This window comes from Cryptomeria japonica, chromosome 10 (genome assembly GCF_030272615.1).
Source record: "Cryptomeria japonica chromosome 10, Sugi_1.0, whole genome shotgun sequence".
Taxonomy (NCBI): Eukaryota; Viridiplantae; Streptophyta; class Pinopsida; order Cupressales; family Cupressaceae; genus Cryptomeria; species Cryptomeria japonica.
In genome coordinates, this window is record NC_081414.1 from 45,483,537 (window position 1) to 45,505,420 (window position 21,884).

The window sequence follows — 21,884 nt, forward strand, 5'->3', positions numbered from 1 at the left end:
CATATGTGGTGGTCCACCCAGTGAGGTGTCCACTTTCCGTTCCCCCTAATCTTGCCAACCATTTCCCTCTCCCTATGATGGGACTTCTTGTGCTGATTCACCATGATAGAGGGGTGAGATTACAACAAGGTGCCCGGGAAGCCCATCCCTCCTAAGCCCAAAGGCAGTACCCTTTGTACCCTCTTGGCCTCATGGGACTATCTGGTCCCCACCTTGAGGTGGCATACCTAGAAGAGTGCCCCATCGCCTACCTCTCTTGCAATCCCCATTTTCTCCACCATGGCTGAAAAATGTTCAAAACATATGAAGGAATACATTTCACATATAACAAATTAACTGTAAAGTATCGTTAAATCAGATTAATATTTACTTTGATTTATGTAAGCAATTATAACAGCAGTGTAATGTTAACCATAAGTATGTAGAAACATATGTATATTATTACAGCACCTATTATGCTATGCACAAAAAACTTATACCAAACTGTAGTAACCAGACAAACTGCTGAATATTTAATATCTTATAAAATATCCAATCTGAATCCTTTGATGTATTTTTGATTGCTTGGTGTAGCTCTTAAATACTCCTTCCATGGGGGTGAAAGGTTGTGGTCTTCCCAAAGTGGTGACTGCTGGAAAGGGATGGGTCTCTTTGACTATCACATGCCTCTTCAGGGATAAGCTGCTCCTTAATGGCTTTGTAAACATATTGAACACCTTTATATAGATGGTTACTATACCATAGAATTGGCTGACACATCATATAAGCACATCCATTAATCGCTTATCTCTGTTCTTAGATTGGTTGATTAAATGAATCTTATTGAATCAGCCATAATATGAATTACATGTCTTGAAAATCGGCTAGCAGTTTTCAGATTCCTTATGTCACCATTCAGAATTTGTGCTTTGTCTTATTCCTTGGGCTCGAACCTATGATCTCATCCACTCGAATCATGATACCAAATTACATGGAAGGTCTATGTGCCTGTTGTGACCATTTCACACATCGCCCCATTGCAAATGGGGACCCCTGCTTTTTGCTTTTTAGGGTTTGTTTTCTAGGTCTTTTAGGGTTTTGTCTGTTAGCCTTTGCGTTTTGAGTGTCGCCAAGGGGATCACATGGATAGCAAGTCCTATTGGAGTAATGTCCTGATCCTGAAATTTTGGCTAAGTCTGAAAGTCCTGATCCTGAAAATTGGCTAAGTCTGGAATGTCCCGATCCTGAAATTTGACTAAGTCTGGAAACTAAAAAACCTCCAAAAACTAGATTTTGCAATATAGCTCCTGGAGGTCTGAAACCACTCTCAAACATCCTGAAAGTATATATGGAATATAACTTAAAGTATAAGTTTCTTATACTTAAATGTTATATTCCATAAAAATTATCCTGATAGAGAGTTCAAAAAGTCAAATTTTGCTCCTGTCCTTCACTGAGGATCCAGAGCGAATTTCGTTCCTGACCCTCTCAGGAGGTCCAAGGCGAATCGCTTCTGTCCCTCACCAAGGGTCCAGGGCGAAAAAACCTATTGGAGTCATTTCTGACCTTGTTTGGTCAAATTAAGATATCAAAGGCATGGTGGAGGACGAAATGAACGTGATAAAGCATCCAGATTTGATTAAAGACAATGAAATGATGGAGTTTTGCCTAGAAGGGTAATTTCGCTCCTATCCCTCACTGAAGGACTAGAGCGATTTTCTTTATATACACATTTTTAGACCTTTCTTGGACTTGAACTCTTATTCATAGCATGTAATAAGATGAAATCTTCCCTAGCAAAGACATTTCATGGTGAAAGATGAAGCATTTTGGCCCAGAAGACAAAATTCGCTCCTGTCCCTCACTGAAGGACTGGAGCTTGAATTTCAAATTTGCACTATTTTTGCAAGATCAAAATGATTTTATGATTTGAAGAGATTAAGGAAAACATGATTTGTGCGTTGAATATAATTTGAGTGGTCCACAAGCAAGGAAATATACCAAGATGACAAAAGGCGCTCCTGTCCCTTGCTGAAGGTCCAGAGCGATTTTCCAAAAGTCCAATTTTCTTGCAAGGACGAGGTAAGTTTTGTGATTGAAATGAATGGAAGAAGGCGTGTTTAACCCGTTGAAGATAATTTGGAAGGCCGACAAAGGATGGATAAGCTTAAATTTGCAAAATCGCTCCTGTCCCTCACCAAGGGACCAGGGCGAAAACCCTAATATCCACCCTTTCTCTTCAAGTTTGGACAAATCTAAGCCTTGACATAAGTTTGAAATGAGGTTTAAAATGCCTTGAGGTGGAATTGAGATGCAAAGATTACAAATTTTGATGACAATGGGGAAAAGTGCTCCTGTCCTTCACTGAAGGACCAGGGCGATTTTTTTACAAAACCAATAGCTTCCCTCCAAGGTTACGCTAAGGCAAGATTGTGCAAGGATGAAAAGGTCTTCTAAGGCATGGTGAACAAAGACTTGACTTTTAAAATTTGATAATCCTAGCCTAAAAATGCAAAAGGCGCTCCTGTCCTTCACTGGAGGACCAGGGCGAAAATCTTTGGAGAATCAATTTTGCCTTGCCAAAACGAGTTAAGCATGCATAGAATGAATGAAAGGGATCATTGCTTACCCCACAACGAGAGTTGGCAATTTAAGGACGAAGAAATAAGAGCAAAAGTGAAAATCGCTCCTGTCCCTCTCCAAGGGTCCAGGGCGAAAAGGTCCTAAAGGCACCTTCCTCCTAGAGATCAAGTGAAATCAAACTCAAAGCTCTAATTAAAATGCCATTTAGATGCCTAGATGAAGTTTTGGCAATTAAAAATGAAGAATGCAAGAGCAAAATTGCAAGTTCGCTCCTGTCCCTCTCCAAGGGTCTAGGGCGAAGTTAGTGGCGTTCTTCATTTTTTACCATATTTTAAACATTAATATCCTCCAAATCGCATGAGATGCCAAACTTGCCAACTTCGAAATATTTGAAAAAATTAATTAAATTGGCATTTAATAAAGATCACATTGGCATTTAATAAATTAATTTTGAGCCTCAAAAAAATCAAATTTTTATTATAAAGGCATTTAAGATTAATTTTTGTGAAATTAAAATTAAAAATGGAGCGCTTGAGGGCTTATTTTTATTATTTTATCAAGTTGTCTTCTCCTTTTTACAATTTTATTTATTTTCTTAGCCTTTTGTTGGCAAGTCGGCCTTGGAGGCAAAGGGGTGAGCGCTCTATATATTGGAGGTGTTTTTTCACAATTCAAATTATTCAATCATCCTTTCAAGATCGAATTTGGAGAGTTAATTGAAGGTGCGAAATCTAGCTGGAGAGGAGGGCGAATTTCATCTTGAAGGGTATTGGAGAGGCGAATTTCTTGCTAGATTGGAGGATAAATTCCAGATGTTTTGAAGGTATTTGAAGGCGAATTTCCAGATTTTGGAGAAGCTAGTGGAAGGTGGAGTTCTTTTCCAAGCTAAAGGAGGTGCATTTTATCCAAGGGAGAGCTTTGATCTACATTTTTGCCTAGCGAATTCTCCTATTTTTGCATCATTTCTTAGAGTTAATTCTCAAGAGGAGGTATGGCGAAATCATCTTAACACCCTTGTTCAAGGTTTGTTTTTTTAGACATTTTTTAGAAAAGTCTAAGTATTGCATGGTTAATTAGGAAATAATAACTCAAGATTTATCATGAAGTTTCCTAATTAAAATCTTAAATCTTCCTTTTAAGTTTAATTTCTACACTTCAAGATATATTATTAATTGTGAAATGTTGTGTAGGTATCAAGATGGCGACTCCCAAGCTCGAAGGATCTACAAGGACGGTCTCCTCAAGGAAAATCAAGCCAGTAGAAGGGCGACTTCCTCCGATCAAGCATCGACAGGGACGACCTTCTTCGATCTAGCATCATCAGGATAAGGGCGACCTCTTCCAATCCAGCATTACAAGGCAAGGTACATCATCATCCTGCAAATCAAGGACACAAGAAGTCAGAGCAAAGGGTTCGTTGAAGGAGCAGATAGTTCCAGAAGAGTTAATTAAAGCTAGCTTCTCAACAACATCAAGTTGAATATCTACCAAGTTACAAGTGTCAGACAAGGTGGCATCCTAGTCATCACTTCTCCAGTCAGTGTGGTCCACCTCAGCATGTCCAGATTCAATGTACCTAACTCATGGAAGGTGGCACAAACTTCGATGTACCTACCCCAGCTATCCATTGGTTGAATTTTCCAGAGAAGACATGTGTCCAATTAATACAATTATTTCATTGGTCGAGCATTAAAAGTTATGTAATGGTTGTAACAAACCCTAATTAGGGTTTTCATTATTGAATCTTGGCCATTGATCTCAAATTGATCTTAGCCATCGAATTGTATTAAGGGCACTATATAAGCCCCGACTCTTCATTTTGTAAAGGTAGTAAGTTAGAGAGTTAGAAAGGAGTTAGTGAATAGAGAGTAGTTAGAAGGTGATTAGAATAGCAATTAGAGTAGACTAGAGAGAGAAGGCAAAGATTGTTGCCAAGATGTTGTTGTAAGAGACTTGTAAAACTTCATTGAAGAAATGGTGAAATTTATGGGTCGATTCGACAATTTGCATGGTCTTTATACTTCTCATATTTGATTTCGTGTTATTAGATGAGTGGAAGAAATGTGCTTGATTGATGGTGGAATTCGTATATCCATACTACTAGCAGTTTGTTGATTGCAGACTTGCCTTGTGTAGTCAACTGGAATCACTCAGCTTAAGCTTAACTTCAATTGTCGCTTCTTCATTGATATGCATTAGCCTGATGGTGTCTATGCCTGCAGTGATGATTTGAACATCATAAAGCTTTCCTTCGAAGATCGCACTAACCTTGTGGAGATGGTCCTGGGATGTCAAAACAAGACTTAGTTAGAATTTCATCAAAGCTCAATCATTGCTCCTACATTCCTTAATATTAGGATTAGATTCTTTCCTCGCCCTCGTCTTTTTTCCTTTTTTTCAAATCTAAGGCAGTAAAAGCCTGTGTTCCAGCAATATTCAAAGCAAATCAGAAGTTCAGTCATCAAGTGTAAGTCCCCTTGTGATTCCAGCAAATCACATCATACCACAGAGAGCTTATCCACACGTAGAGACCCTACATACAAGAACCTTGAAGTCATCTCGATTGATCCTTTTCGTGACATCTTCAGCATTCAGAGGCTTTATTCAAGAGAGGATAAGGTACCTTTAGGTATTTTATTCTGTGTTTGATAGTTTACAAAATACACGTCAACAGTGCCCCAGTTGTATGTTCTTTGAGGAAGCTGGCTATAATAATTTCATTATTAATTCTATTTAATACCATTCTTTGTATTGGGTATGATTTGTGCTTTAGAAAATTGCTGTCTTGAAAACAAGACTGTTTTCCCTTATTAGAGATGGTGCGAGAATGGTTGTCATGGTGGGGACATGACATTGCCCTGACTCTATGTTTTAGATGTAAAAGGTACTGGCTACCTCCTAGCTCAAGCTATTTCTTAATCCCGTGTCAAGAGATTTCTTTGCCTAATTTTTGCTAGCAACTTGTTAATGGCCACTTTGTTGATGATTCTTTCCTCACTCATCATGAAGAAGAGGAGAACATCAAGCAAGCTCTCAAGTATCTTGACATTTTTTTGTCAAGCATTGGGCTCCAACATCTAATGGCATAAAACTGTCTGTTATAGGTAGTCTTTTCTTCCCAAGCTGACCTAGTTGGCCTCATTTTGGTGGAAATGGATTGAGCTTTGAGAAATATCTAGGTTTTTGGGAATACCTTTTGCTTTCCAAGCCAATCCTTCCATGTTGTGTTGGCAAGAATTGAGAAGAAACTTCAGTATTGGATTACCAAGACTGTCTCTTTGGTTGCGAAGTTTTAAATATGCTCAAAGATCTTAGCTTCCATGCATTTTTATTGTTCTTCATGTTGGGTTCCTTCTAAGGCCTCCTGTTTGAAGGTTGAAAAAATCTTTAGGGACTGAGGATTTTTTTGGGCCTTTAGTGAAGATCATCATGATTTTCATTGTGTGGCTTGGGAATTCTATTGCCTACCACAGGTTTCTAGTGCCCTTGGTCGATAGTGTATAACCTTATGCATCAAATGGATAATTAGGGTTCTCTATGGTAACAAGGCCCATAAAATTTTGGTCCACCATTGCATTTTCTTTGGCTTCCCTCATGGTCGTTCAACCTAGAAGGGCTTGGATGTTCGCACTCTAATTACCATAAAAGGGTTGGTTCAAATCTAGAAATTTTTTTGTATCAAAAGAATTTGGAAAGCCTGAGAATCTCTCGAACCATGGCTAGATGATTTTCATAATGGTTTGTCCATTAATCGATACTCCATTTGGTGGTTCTAGTTATTTAGCACTCACTCCTGTGGTTTGGCTCTTCAAAATCTCGAGGACCTTGTTGCTTGTGGAGGATGGTCTCAGCTCTTGTATCTGTCTTCTTGACGAACCATTGGTGGGCTAGACACCAACATCTTTCCTTGTGTGCCACTTGCCATCTCTTTGGTGCATACTCAACTGCCCTCAGAGGAGAATGTTGAAGATAATGCTCTTATTGGTTGGGAGCTCAGTGCTCCACCCCATAGGATGTATGGGGAAACCAAATGATAATGATCCCCCTCTGTCGAGAATTGCTCTAGTTGCTTAGTTTTTGTTGGGCATGACCTGTTTTATGCTTTTGTTTCTCAAGGCTAGGCACTTTTGTTAGAAATCGTGGTTGCGCCTTTCTACCACCCTCCCTTTGTTTCTTTGGACTAGGCACTATTTTATTTTTATTATTGTAAAGTTAAATAAGATATAGTCATAAAAAAGGATCAAAAGTGGAGCAACAAAATTTAATTGTATGGATTCAAAAGGTTTCCAACCCTTATCAATCGATATCAATTACATTTTTGTAGGTTTGTTGGATAGACAAATGTGAAAATTTCCCCTCAACCAAAAAACCACATGAGACAAAATTACAAAAAGAAGTCCAAAAGTCACTTGATTTGCACTTTTGACTTCTAATTTTGTATTACATCGTAAGTTAATATTTGATATGTAGATGCATGTACCACATGAGACAAAATTACAAAAAGAAGTCCAAAAGTCACTTGATTTGCACTTTTGACTTCTAATTTTGTATTACATCATAAGTTAATATTTGATATGTAGATGCATGTCATGTCCTTTGTGCACATTCCCTAGGCATCTTTTGTGTCCTTGTGGGATTTTCTTGCAAGGATGAAACAAAATTGTCTAGCACCACCTTGACATGATTAGGGTTTGGACCATCTAAGTAAATGAACTTGATGTCAATCTTGATGAAAATGTCCAACAATTTATTGTGCACCTGCTTATACTCAACCAATTTATTTTCAAACTCCTTGCAAGAGGTCCACATTCTCATAAGTTTGATACCACAAGGCCCAACCACTACACCAAAAGATTGGCTTAGTGGTGAGGGTGGCACCCATAGGAATTAAGGGTGGCCCCACATGCATTCCACCTGAGCATTCGAGGATTTACGACTACCCCATACATACATGTGGCCACCAAGGCACATCCACACGCTATGGGACATTACAAGCTTTGAGTACCTCACATTTCAGCTGATAATCTTCATATCCAGCTTGGAGAAGATTTAAGAGAGGAAGTTTTCTGAAATGTACTTGACATTCTTCATGTGATTTGTTGTGTCAATAACTTCTAATCTAGAAATTATCCCCAAAGAATTGAGAATAAATTTCGCGTTGAGGTCAATAAAGTGACACATTTATCTTTGGTTATGCAATATATTTGACCTTTTTATTGAATGGAAGACAATTATATTATTATATATATACTTATTGAATGGAAGATACACACACACATATATATACATGTATACACACACACACATATACATGTATATGTATATGCATATATATATATAGAGAGAGAGAGAGAGAGTGAGAGAGCTAATCTGTATTATATATATGTGATACAGATTTGTTATATAATATAGCTCTACCTATAATTAATGTGTATCATATGTATAGATTAATTAATAATTATAAGTAGAACCATGCACATTGGCTTAAAATTGCTTTCAATGTTTAGGGTTTTCAATAAATATGCCCACCTTCAAGTGTAAAATGTATATACTTTTGGGTGTTATTGATATCTCATAAAGCTTTGAAAATCTAGCTTTGTATTATAAAGATTTTGAGACATGTTGAAGCATTTTTCAATTATTTTTAAAGAAGGGAGGCATCTACTAGATAGAAGCTAATATGCATGTTATTAGATAACTGCTAATTGTGTACTCCAACAAGGATGCTATGGGAAACTTTTGGATATGGCAAGTTAAATAGTTAAACAATGTAATGAACTGTAGTAATTGCATTTTCTTCCGAATATTAACCACTTGATAAGGAATCTGGATTTTTGCCTTTGCAAATGATTTACAGAGATTGATGAATGAATGGAGAAAAAGTGGCATTTAGTACTTCTTTGAAATGAGTTACTGCCTTGATTTGAGAAAATGTAACTGCTAACTAAAAAGTAAATTGACATTTTTTTTGGCTGAATTGTTTCCAAGATATCTTAGCTTGAAATAGAGATGTATTTTGATGTAGCATTTTCTTGGAATGCATAGGAACTGAAATGAATAAAACTCACTAAGCTCTTATATAGAATCAATCTAAATGTTTTTTAAGTTTATTTTCAATTTATCATTGTTGGTTAAAGATATATAGGCTGTGAGATTCAGGAGGCAATTATTTTGTATAAAATATACACGATGAACAAGTCTAATAGGTTGCCTTTTTTTGACAGAACTAGGCTGGTGTCAGTTGCCACACAGAAATTCATTGCAGAGATTGCAAGTGATGCTTTCCAGTACGTTCTTCAAGATTTCTCAGTTTGGGCTTCATTTTGATTTCTTTACATTTTTTCCGGTCACCTTCATTTACTTGCATGGCATTTTAGGATTCAATTTATGGTTTAACAATGACATTTATATAAAAATTTTAATTGGTAGCAATTATGAATTTATGGTCATGTCAATGTTATATTCCTTGCATTCTCCTGATGTCTTTTCTTGATTTTCTGTCTTATTCACTTTTCTCTCTTCAAACGATTCAATATTGCATTTCAGGTTTACTTTATAGCTTTTGATTGTACAAAAGTTTAATGAAAAGTGTGTTAAGTATTCTTTTCTTTGTTACCGATGTCTCTATTTGTTCTCTTCCCTTTTGTAATAGGCTACCCTAGTTGACATCAAATTTTTTGCACCTTTCTATCATTTTCCCAATTATTTACTGTTTAGGCATTTTGTCAAACACTTCACATCCCTCACTGATTGTTCACTGTATTGGCATTTTACACCATGGACTTTTTCACAAACAGATTGCATGTATAGTAAAGGTAAGTTTCTTGTTTGCATACCACTGATAAATTCCCTTCACAAATTCACCCTTCTCCACATTTAATGGATAGGAGTTTGCACAGTTGATAATATATGTTGCTGTTTTGAGTTCTAATTGGAAATTAATATGCATAGGAATATATAGATGTCCATATAATCTTTCGTGAGAGAGCAAATACAAATAAATGTACTGAAAACTGAGTAATTTCATTCACTGTTGCACATGAAATGAGCAGATTATAAAGTCATAAATTGCCAGTTGCTGACCTGCACCTTAATAGCTTTATATTTGTCCACTTTGGAAGGTAAATACAATAACGTGTACTGCAGAAATGTCTTTACACTGAACAGCAATGAATGACAGGCTGCACTGACTGTAGGAGTCTTCAATTCTCATGCCACAACCCTTCTTTGATACCAACATCACTAAAATTGCAAAGAAAGTCTTCAAGTTGATATCCCAAGTACTTTAGAAGTGTACGTCTAGCAAGGGTTCCAATACTCAATTCAAAACTTTTTAGTCTGCTACTATCTTCCTTGCCACGCCCTGCCTGTGATGACTATGGCGGTCGCCATATATGTGATGAAACTCCCAAATCATTACAGAATTTATATTCAGCTTTAATCAATGATTCTTCTTGCTAGGGTGTCCCAAAATAATACCACATCAACACACAGCTATAGGAAACTCTAGAATCAGCTATATCCTCTGATGGAGTCCAGCAAACATGCCAAGAAACCAATATTAAACTTCTGAAAACTATCACCCAGTAATTAAAAAATGCCTCCCAACATATGGTGTCCACTCTTCAAATGTCTGTGGGAAGATTAATAATGGCATTCCAAACTGAAAATATTACCAAACCTGCAAACTTTAATGAAACTGGAAATCTACCATCCAAATCAATCTTTTGTTCAAAACCACAGATTTCCTTTCCACTCAAGCTGAGACTTTAGATGAATCTCACTGCAATAACTAGGGTGGATCTTTCACCACCAAGCTTATTCTTGTCCAAGAAGGTTTTCATCCTCAAGAAGGCTGATTGAAACCAAGTCCAATTCCCAAAACCCCAAGGGTTTCACCAGAGAGAAGTTAATAATCTGCATAATCTGTATATTATCCAATGAGCTCTCAAACCCCCATTTGTAAGCTTTTTTGGGAACTTTCTAGAAACTCCATAATAAAATCACTTATATTAATTAAAATAATCCTTATAATTCCGAAAAGTGATTTATTTTATTTTTTAAACATTTTATCACTTAAAGTTACTTTTCAGTATCTCAACATTTAAAACTTTTTATTCTCTTTCCAATGAGCTATAATACTAAGGTGCTTGATAAACTATTTTAATTAAAATGACAACTTTAGTAAATTAATTAAATATAGCTCAAAATTACACCTAAGCAGTGACAATGATCAAAAAGCATCAAAATCGAAAACAAATTGCCTTGGAGTGATCCCGATGAAAAATGATGATAATTGGACCTGATTGGGTTACTAAAAATCTCAGATACCGGTTCTTCCCTAAAATGCCCAGGTCCTGGTCTTGGTTCATGCCCGGTCTTGGTCCAAGCCTGGTTTGACTTGGGTCCCACGCAGGACCCACAGGGAACCCAACCGCCTAGGCAGGACCTGGGTGGAACACATGTCGAACATAGGAGGACCCGAGTGAACCCAAGCCCATGGGTTCCCAAAAACGGGGCCCACGGGTAAGAAAACAAATAAAAACAATTAAAAATCAGTTTTTTAAATCCTATTTTAACATCTAAACCCTAATCCGCCCCTTTATGATGCATTTCATGCATCAAAACATTCATTCAATTCATTCTACTTGCTTTTTTGAAGAGTTTTTCTCTACAATTAGGTTTCTTAGTTTTTGTATTTTTCTTCGAAGGTGACGACTACGAAGGTGTGAGACGTGCATCAAAGGTGTAGGAATCACTGGAGAAGGACGATTTAGCCATCAAAGGTAAGTGAATCTGATTTTTTTTCAAGTTTTCAAGAATTTGGCTCCTCGGGCATGGTACATGAAAATTGATAAGTATCTCACAGATCAGGGTTTCTAGAGGAGTCGTTCTGACTCAAATCTGTATGTCAAGATTACTGGCAGTGATATCATCATTCAGGTTATTTATGTTGATGATCTGGTCATCACTGGCAGCTCCACATCTTTGGTTCAGGGAATCAAACAAAATTTATGCCAATCTTTTGACATGACCGACCTTGGGCTTCTGCACTACTGCGTAGGTGTTGAGGTTTGGCAGTAGTCTCATGGCATCTTCATTTCTCAGTCCAAATATGCCAGGGCTCTGCTAGACAAGTTCCGAATGGAGGATTGCAAACCTGCATCTACACCTATGGAGAGAGGCCTGAAGTTGTCAGCCAAATTTGATTCTCTAGTTGAGAATGAATCTGATTTCAGGCAACTAGTGGGCAGTCTAATATATCTCACCTCCACTAGACCTGATTTGAGCTATGCAGTCAATTACATATCCCGCTTCATGACAACTCCTACATCAAAACATTGGGTTGCAACAAGGTAGATCCTGCTCTATGTCAAGGGCACTTCAAACTTTGGTATTCTTTATGGACGGACCAAAGATCCCAGACTCATCGGTTACACAGATTCGGACTGGGCAAGCTCTGTTGATGACAAAAAGTCTACATCCGGATGTCTTTAGTTTGGGCACAGGTGCGATCACTTGGACCAATAAGAAGCAGCAGGTCGGAGCTCTTTCCTCGACTGAGGCTGAATATCGAGGAACAATCAAAGCAGCTTGTGAGGCAGTTTGGCTTCGTCGGATGCTTTTAGACATCCAACTGTCTCAAGCCAGTCCTACACCCCTCTTCTGTGACAATCAAGGGGTGCTGAAACTCTCTAAGAATCCAATCTTCCATGAGCGGACCAAGCATGTTGAGCTTCATTGTCACTTCATCCATAAACTGCTTGAAGATGGATCCGTGGATTTGTAGTATGTTCCTATAGAGGACCAGACTGCAGACATCCTCACCAAGTCCCTACTTCTAGATAAGTTTGCTAAGTCCAGGGGGCTACTTGGTGTAGTAGATAGATTAACCATTAAGGGAGGGTATTAGAATATCCTTATTAATATTTGTTTAATGGTTAATTTTGTACGATATTGTAAATATTAGTGTTTCCATTCTTGCTTCAGTTATCATTTTTTTCTAATTAGGAACATCGATCCTTGTAACTCTATTTAATGATTGGTTTGATCATTAGTAAATACATCAGGTTTTACCGAATGCTTTCATATTAACAATATGCTAAGTTACCGGTTCTTCCCCTTTTGGCCTAGGTTCAGGTTCTGGTTCTTGCCCGGTCCTGGTTCTCCCTGGGTTCTCCTTGGGTTCCTCCCGGGTCCTTCCCAGGTGGTTGGGTTCCCTGTGGGTCCTGCCAATGCCAATGCCAATAAATATTCATATATCGCAAATGTAATCAGTAAACTAATAACTAAAGTCTAATATCATATTCATAATTTGCAAAAAAGATAATATTCAAGTTTCAAGTCTTTTTTAAAAAGTCATAAAGGGGCGAATTAGAGTTTTATTATAAAAAAACTATTTTAAAATGCCAATGCCAATAATTATTAATTGCCAATGCCAATAAATATTCATATATCGCAAATGTAATCAGTAAACTAATAACTAAAGTCTAATATCATATTCATAATTTGCAAAAAAGATAATATTCAAGTTTCAAGTCTTTTTTAAAAAGTCATAAAGGGGCGAATTAGAGTTTTATTATAAAAAAAATATTTTAAAAAGTCTTTTTTTATTGTTTTTTTGACCCGTGGCCCTGTTTTTTGGAAACCACGGGCCTGGGTTCACGCGGGTCCTCTTGGGTTCACCCGGGTCCTCCTGGGTTCGACCTGGGTTCCACCCGGGTCCTTCCCAGGTGGCCGGGTTCCCTGTGGGTCCTACGGTCGAACCCAGGAGGACCCGGGTGAACCCAAGAGGACCCGCGTGAACCCAGGCCCGTGGTTTCCAAAAAACAGGGCCACGGGTCAAAAAAACAATAAAAAAAGACTTTTTAAAATAGTTTTTTTATAATAAAACTCTAATTCGCCCCTTTATGACTTTTTAAAAAAGACTTGAAACTTGAATATTATCTTTTTTGCAAATTATGAATATGATATTAGACTTTAGTTATTAGTTTACTGATTACATTTGCGATATATGAATATTTATTGGCATTGGCAATTAATAATTATTGGCATTGGCATTTTAAAATAGTTTTTTTATAATAAAACTCTAATTCGCCCCTTTATGACTTTTTAAAAAAGACTTGAAACTTGAATATTATCTTTTTTGCAAATTATGAATATGATATTAGACTTTAGTTATTAGTTTACTGATTACATTTGCGATATATGAATATTTATTGGCATTGGCAATTAATAATTATGGATTTATGATTTATGATTTATCATTTATGTATGGAAAGTCACATTGTATATTTTATTTTTGTATGGATTGTATATATGTATGGAGAGTCACATTGTATATTTTTTTTTTGTATGGATTGTATATATTGAACATATATATAATATATGGGTATATATATATATAATTAAAATATACATATATATATACGGCCGAACCCGAACCCGTACCCAAGATTCTGTTTTTTTTGCCGAATCCGCGAATCCGAACCCGAACTGGTAACTTAGACAATATGATTCTCCCATATATTTCCCATATCTCCTAAATTACTCCTTATCCAATTAAAATCTTTAAAATTTGAGCTTGTTTTAATTAATATGGCTCCCCTTAAATCGAGCCCACCTATGTCTATCTCCTAAAACAGATCGGGCTGATTTAACGAATTTGAATGGCCCTTATTACACTTCTTTTCCAGGCGCCAAATTTAAAAAAGGTTTTTGAATATAGATCGAGCCCTCTTTTCATGACTCATTACATGTTTTAAACAAAAGCCTTATTTGCCATTGTAAATCCCGAAATGCCCATGGCCGCACTGGTGGAGAGAAGTATGCAGGAGGTCGGTAGTTCAAACCGCCCCGCCCCCCCAAATCCGATGATATAAAAATTAAATAGAACACCTGCCATAGATATGCTCGAGTGAATCACGTAGCGCAATGGTGAGGAGGAAATGTGAGGTTGGGGGTTTGATTCCCCCAACCAAAATTTTGAACCAACAATCAAACTGTCCGTAGTTGATTGCCACATGGTGCCCAACCATTGGGCCATGTGGCACCTCATTACTTGCTACGAAAGGACATGTGTCAGCATCGGATTGGTCCACATCGGCAAACGGGTCAGCCTCTACACCTGCCACGTCATCATGCTGACATCAACATCCATACATCTTGGTCAACCTTTTACCACGCAACTTTGACCAGCCATAATTTGCATGTATGAACTTTGATTGACGCGATTCAAGCGGCTTCGGAAATGTCTCGACGCGCCCTTCAACATGGTGCCATTTCCGTTCGATTTTGAGATCAATTTTTTCGCCTACAATCCTCATTCGGAATCCCTGGTCATGCCACACTTTGACCGAGCATAACTTTGGCATATAGACTCCTTTTGACACGATTCAAGTTGCTTTAGGATTGTATCGGCGAGATCTTTGACATGGTGCTGATTTCTGGAGCATTTGGAACAATTGAATTTTTGGTGAAAATATTGTTGTGACGTATTCACACATCGCCCCATTGCAAATGGGGACCCCTGCTTTTTGCCTTCTGGGGTGTGTTTTCTAGGTCTTTTAGGGTTTTGTCTGTTAGCCTTTGCTTTTCGAGTGTTGCCAGAGGGATCACTAGGATGGCAGGCTCTGCTTGAGCCGAGGTGAGTCTTTGGGGCCCGAGAATTAGGGTTTCTTTGAAAGTCTTCCTTAGGGCCTGGTTTTGATCTTGTTGCTAATTGTGTCTTGCTTGGTGAATGAGTATCATTCTTGAAGCTCCGAGCTAGGTCAAGTTGGTGAGTGATGAAGTCTGGAATGTCATCCTGATCTTCAAATGCCCTGAAATTTGGCTAAGTCTGGAATGTCCTGATCCTGAAATTTGGCTAAGTCTGGAATGTCCTGATCTTGAAATTTAACTAAGTCTGGAAAACTGAAGAATCCTCCAAAAACTAGATTTTGCAATATAACTCTTGGAGGTCCGAAACCACTCTCAAACATCCTGACAGTATATATGGAATATAACTTAAAGTATAAGCACTTATACTTAAATGTTATATTCCATAAAATGACCCTTCCAAAGGGTCCAAAGCGAATTTTGCTCCTGACCCTTCCAAAGGGTCCAGAGTGAAATTCTCCATAAGACATTCTACTTTGACCAAAACCTAGAACTAACGCATTCCCAAGCTTGAATGAAGGTAAAAACGCTTGTTTGAATGAAGAAATGTGAAAATGAAGTCAGGATCTTGGCCAAGAATAGGGATTTCGCTCCTGACCCTTCCAAAGGGTCCAGAGCGAAAATCCTTGAAGACCTCAAATTCTCTTCTATCAAGGCCAAATTTCTAGTTCCTAAGGCATGTTTGAAGGTATTTTTGAATGTTCTAGCCTTGTCAAGATTGAAAGATGAAGGATTTTAGCCCAAAAGATGAATTTTGCTCCTGACCCTTCCAGAGGGTCCAGAGCGAAATTCTTGAAAACACTCATTTTTCCTTTAGCAAGAGTCAAGACCAAGGTGGAGATGCATGAGGAAGGATCTATGTTTGCCTCCCAAAGAGGATGAAAATAGGAAAAGTCAAGGATCCAACCCAAAGCATGATTTTCGCTCCTGACCCTTCCAAAGGGTCCAGAGCGAAAATCTTTGTAGCTCTCATTTCCTTTCAAATTTTGACTAAGTGTTGGTTTCTAGGGCATGTTGGGGAATGAATTGGTATGTTCTTGCCTTGAGATGGAGTTGGATGATTTTGAAGAGCAAGATTTTAGCCTAAAAGAGAATTTCGCTCCTGACCCTTCCAAAGGGTCCAGAGCGAAATTCATCATAAACTTCATTTGCCACCTTGTTTGAGCTTGAAACCTTGTCCCTTAGTGGAAAATGATCTAAGTTTGCTTCTTGAGATGGTTTGAAGTTGGAAAAGTGAGTGATCAAGCCTAGAATGAGATTTTCGCTCCTGACCCTTCCAAAAGGTCTAGAGCGAAAATCTTCCTAAAGCTCATTTCCTCCCTAGTTTGACCAAATTTTGATTTGCAGAGCATCTTGAAAGGAAGGATGGACGTGTTTGGACTTTGGAAATGTGTGAGAGCTTTGAAAAAATGAAGGATTCTAGCCAAGAAGGTGAATTTCGCTTCTGATCCTTCCAAAGGGTTTAGAGCGAAATTCCTTGCAAGCCTATTCTTTTGACCTTGTTTTGGCTTAAGACCTTATCCCTTGGGTGAAGAATGATGTCTAGTTGTCTTCTAGAGTAGATTGGAGTTGAAGAAATGGAGAATCAAGCCAAGAATGAGATTTTCGCTCCTGACCCTTCCAAAGGGTCCAGAGCGAAAATCCGCCTAGACCTCATTTCCTTCCCTATTTGACCAAATTGTGATTCCAAAGCATGTTGAAAGGGAAAATGGACATGATCTTGCCTTTGAAAGTGTTTGATAGCATTGAGGAATGAGGGTTTTAGCCAAGAAAGGAATTTCGCTCCTGACCCTTCCAAAGGGTCTAGGGCGAAATTCCTTACAAGCCTACTTTTTGACCTTTTTTAGGCTTAAAACCTTGTTCCTAGGGCAAAGAGAGATGAGATTTTACCTTGCAATGAAGTTTCAAGTTGAAAGAATGATGATTTTTGGTCAAGAATGAGATTTTCGCTCCTGACCCTTCCAAAGGGTCCAGAGCGAATTTTATCAAAACCTACCTTTTCCCTCAAATTTATGCCAAGTCTAGTGTGGGTCAAGATTAGAGGTGTCTTTAGGCATGTCCTTGAATGGTCAATAATTATCAAGTTTGAAGGAATTGAGCCAAATGATGAAAATCGCTCCTGACCCTTCCAAAGGGTCCAGGGCGAAAATTCTTCAAACACCTATTTTCCCTTGCAAAATCAAGTCAAACTTGGGTTGGACGTGAGAGGAGAAGTGTTTTCTAGCCTTTTGAGGTGAATGCAACTTGAAATGATGGAGGAATAAGCCTAAATTAAGAAATTCGCTCCTGACCCTTCCAAAGGGTCCATAGCGAATTTTCTCTAAATCACCTTTTTCCCCAATTTTGTGCCAAGCTGAGTGCTAACTAGGGCGAGTTTTGATGGGAGAGGTCCTCAGGAATGACTTTGACTTAGCAATGATTATCAAACTTGAAGGAATTGAGCCAAAAAGTGATTTTCGCTCCTGACCCTTCCAGAGGGTCCAGAGCGAAAATCTTAAAACCACCTATTTTCCTTGCAAGTCTAGTCAAACGTTAGGTTTTCATGGCTTGGATGGGTGCGAGGAGAGGTGTTCTTGCCCTGTTGAAGTTGATTGAGGACAAATGATGAAGGAGTAAGCTCAAGTCAAGATTTTCGCTCCTGACCCTTCCAAAGGGTCTAGAGCGAAAATCCCAATTCCACCTATTTTCTTTGCAAGGCAAGGTAAAATTTTGATTTTTATGGCCTAGAGAGGAGTGAGGCAAGGTGTTCTAGTCTTGGAGGTGATTTGAAGTTGAAAGGATGAGGAAATAACCCTAAAACAAGATTTTCGCTCCTGACCCTTCCAAAGGGTCCAGAGCGAAAATCCTAAAATTTACATATTCTTTTCAAATTTATGCTAAACCATGCCTAGGCCAAGGTGAAAGATGCCCTTGAGATTGCCCTTGAGTTGATTGTTGTCTCCAGAAATGATGATTTTGGGCTAAAGGAAGAAATTCGCTCCTAACCCTTCCAAAGGGTCCAGGGCGAAAATTCTTCAATCACCTTTTTCTCCTTGCAAAATTAAGTCAAACTGGAGTTGGATGAGAGAAGAGAAGTGTTTCCTTACCTTGTGAAGTGATTTGAAGTTGAAATGATGGAGAAGTGAGCTACAAACAAAAAATTTGCTCCTAACCCTTCGAAAGGGTCCAGAGCAAAAAACCCTAAAACCACCTTTTTCCTCAAGATTTGAGTGAAGTCAGGCCTAAACAAGGGTGAGAGATACCATTTGGATTGCCTTGGATAGACTCTTGACCATCAAAGATGCATATTTTGAGCTAAAATTGGAATTTCGCTCCTGACCCTTCCAAAGGGTCCAGAGCGAAATTCTGGATGGGTCCTGTCCTTGGCTAGGTTTTGAGCAAATTTGACCTTTTGGCCTTGTGAAGATCAAACCAATGTTGCCAAGTTGGGAAGTGGATTCAATGTGGGGGAGTCCAAATGAATTGAAGTGAAGGAAGTGTAAAATGAAGCCTAAAGAAGAAATTTCGCTCCTGACCCTTCCAGAGGGTCCAGAGCGAAATTCCCAAAATCACCTAGTTTGCCCATAAGGAAGGTCAGGTTGTAGATTCCTAGCCTTTGGTGAGGAGAAGGATAGCGTATGCTTGCCTTGGAAGACATTTTGCAGTAGAGACATGGTGGAATTTGTCCAAAAATGCAAAATTCGCTCTTGACCCTGCCAGAGGGTCCAGGGCGAAATCCTTTGAAACTGCTATTTTTCACCTTGTTGGGGTCAGGCGAGGAGCTAATTGTGAGGTAATGTTGAAAGGAGGTCTAAATGAGCCAGGAATGCTAATTTCACTCCTGACCCTTCTAGAGGGTCCAGGGCAAAATTCTTATAGGGCCTGTCCCTGGAAAGAGTTTTGAACTAACTTCATTTTAATATCTTTTGTTGATGTTTTAAGGTGTGAAATACTATGTTGAAATGAATTTATTATGTCCTTAATCATCTTTTGATTTGTTTTTGCAGATGAAAGAAGATCAAGCCAAGACAAGGACGACCTTCTCCAGTCCAGCATCAACAAGGATGACCTTCTCCAGTCCAGCATCAACAAGGACGACCTTCTCTAGTCTAGCATCATCAGGGACGACATCTTCTAGTCCAACATTCCAAGGAAAAGTACACCATCCATCCTGCACATCAAAGACAAAGGAGGTTAAAGCAAGGGTTCATTGAAGAAGTAGACAGTTCCAGAAGAGTTAACTAAAGTTAGCTTCTCAGCATCATCAAATTGAATATCTACCAAGTTGCAAGTGTCAAACAAGGTGGCATCCCAGTCATCACTCCTCCAGTCGGATTGGTCCACCTCAGCATGTCCAGATTCAATGTACTTGACTCATCAAAGATGGCACAAACTTTGATGTACCTACCCCAGTTATCCATTGGTCGAATATTCTAGAGAAGACGTGTCCAAATAATGCAATTATTTCATTGGTCAGAATTGAGTTAGTTGTAACAAACCCTAATTAGGGTTTTCATTGTAAAATCTCGGCCATTGATCTAAAATTGATCTGAGCCATTGAATTGTATTGAGAGCGCTATATAAGTCCTGGCTCCTCATTTGTAAAGGCTAATAGTTAGTCATTAATAGTTAGAAATGGTGAATAAGTCAGTTAATAGTAATAGCAATTAGAGTAGAATAGAAAGAGAAGGCAAAGATTGTTGCCAAGATGTTGTTGTAAAAGGCTTGTAAAACTTCATTGAAGAAATGGTGAAATCTATGGGTCGATTCAACAATTTGCATGGTCTCTATATTTCTCAGATTTGATTTTATGTTATTAGATGAGTGGAAGAAGTGTGTTTGATTGATGGTGAAATTTGTATATCCATACTACCAGCAGTTTGTTGATTGCAGACTTGCCTTGTGTAGTCAGCTGGAATCATCCAGCTTGAGCTTAACTTCAATTGTCGCTTCTTCATTGACATGCATCAGCCTGATGGTGTCTATGCCTCTAGTGATGATCTGAACATCATAAAGCTTTCCTCCGAAGATCGCACTAACCTTATGGAGATGGTCCTGGGATGTCAAAACAAGACTTAGTTAGAATTTCATCAAAGGTCATTCATTGCTCTTACATTCTTACTGTCATAATTAGATCCTTTCCTCGCCCTCTTCCTTTTTTCTTTTTTTTCGAAATCTAGGTTAGTGAAATCCCGTGTTCCAGCAATATTCAAAGCAAATCAGACGTTTAGTCATCAAGTGTAAGTCCCCTTGTGATTCCAGCAAAATCACATCATACCACAAAGAGCTTATCCACGAGTAGAGAACCTACATACAAGAACCTTGGAGTTGCTTTGACCGATCCTTCAGCGAGATCTTCAGCAGTCGGGAAACTTTGCTCAAGAGAGGATAAGGTACCTTTAGGTATTTTATTCTGTGTTCGCATGTGCATGAAAAACACATCAACAAATATCCACCTAGATCATTGAAATTTTTCGTAGTGGCATATTTACTTTAGGTGATGGCATATAGACTTCTTCTATACAAACACATTCTGTTGCCTAGCAATGTCGAGATCTTTTTAGCTGGATGCTGTCTATTTCTTTTTGGATCGAGTTTAGCTTTGTTTATTTTATGGAGTTTGTCCTGCCACTTTATTAGTGCCTCTAGCTGTTCTTGGTCTTTTTGCATTTCCTCATCTTTTCCCTGTAATGTCACCATTTTCATGAGCATCAGAGTTCGAGGGGTTAGCCTATTATTTTGACCCTCGTAGGCTAGTATGGTGGATTAGAGGGTCCAGTTTGGGAGTTTTGGAGCTCTTCAGGTGGCCGTTGTAAGTGTTTATCTCACCAAAACTTTCATTTGTTCTGAGGCATTGATATTCAGAGGATGCTAGTTCCGTTTTGAGGGACTTACTATTTATAATAAGCCAGTGGATGTTAGAGAGGGACCCTTACTATTTTTAGTAAGGCATCCAGATTGACAGTAGGAGCAGTGGGCTAGCCAGTGATGAAGTCAGAATCATTAAATAATGGTTATTAATGGAGTTATGACATTTAATTATTATTAACGTGTTACTTTAATAATAATTAATTATTTATAGAGAATATTATATTGACTTCATGTGACTTTATAATTAAAGGGGATTTAATATCATAAAGTCAAATTATAAAGTGAGATCATTCAATGACTTTATTATAAAAGGACATTTAATGATTATAAAGTGCATATGAGGAATAATATAAAGTACTTTATATTATTTTGTTTTGCACCAAATGAAGGGATCGACCCTTTTGAAAAGTTATTATAAAGTTTTATTAAAACTCTGAAGTGGATTTCAAAAGGGAATTAAAGGCATTTAAGAGTTGAGAGGATATAAAAGGTTTCAAAAAGCAAATCAAACTCATTATTGATAATCATTTGTCTTTGCTTTTGGGTGTTATGCATTGAGACCTAGGGTTTCAGGCATCTTCAGCATTGGAGAACGAAATCTCTTCAGTGTTTATACAATCTAGAGGTTGTGAAAGACCAGCTGAATCATTGCTTGACTGTGGGCTTCATACAAAGGTCTAGTTGGTGCTTCATTGGATAAGAATTACATTCTTTCAGAATCTCAAAGGGGTTTTCAGAGAATATCTTTTGCAGATTTAAATACATTGAAAGAAGACATTGTTGAAGATCTTCATTATTGCCGCTACGACTTTATA

At 38.1% G+C, this 21,884-nt stretch overlaps 1 protein-coding gene across 5 annotated transcripts in view; it reads left to right on the forward strand.

Moving 5' to 3' along the window:
* Positions 1-21,884, forward strand: part of LOC131029430 (transcription initiation factor TFIID subunit 10) — a 128,383-nt gene that overhangs the window by 37,174 nt on the left and 69,325 nt on the right. For all 5 annotated transcript variants that reach the window (XM_057959924.2, XM_059213168.1, XM_057959906.2 and 2 more), the window contains exon 4: positions 8,787-8,849. In XM_057959924.2, coding sequence (XP_057815907.1) covers positions 8,787-8,849 — 63 coding nt within the window. The remainder of the gene's footprint in view (positions 1-8,786; positions 8,850-21,884) is intronic.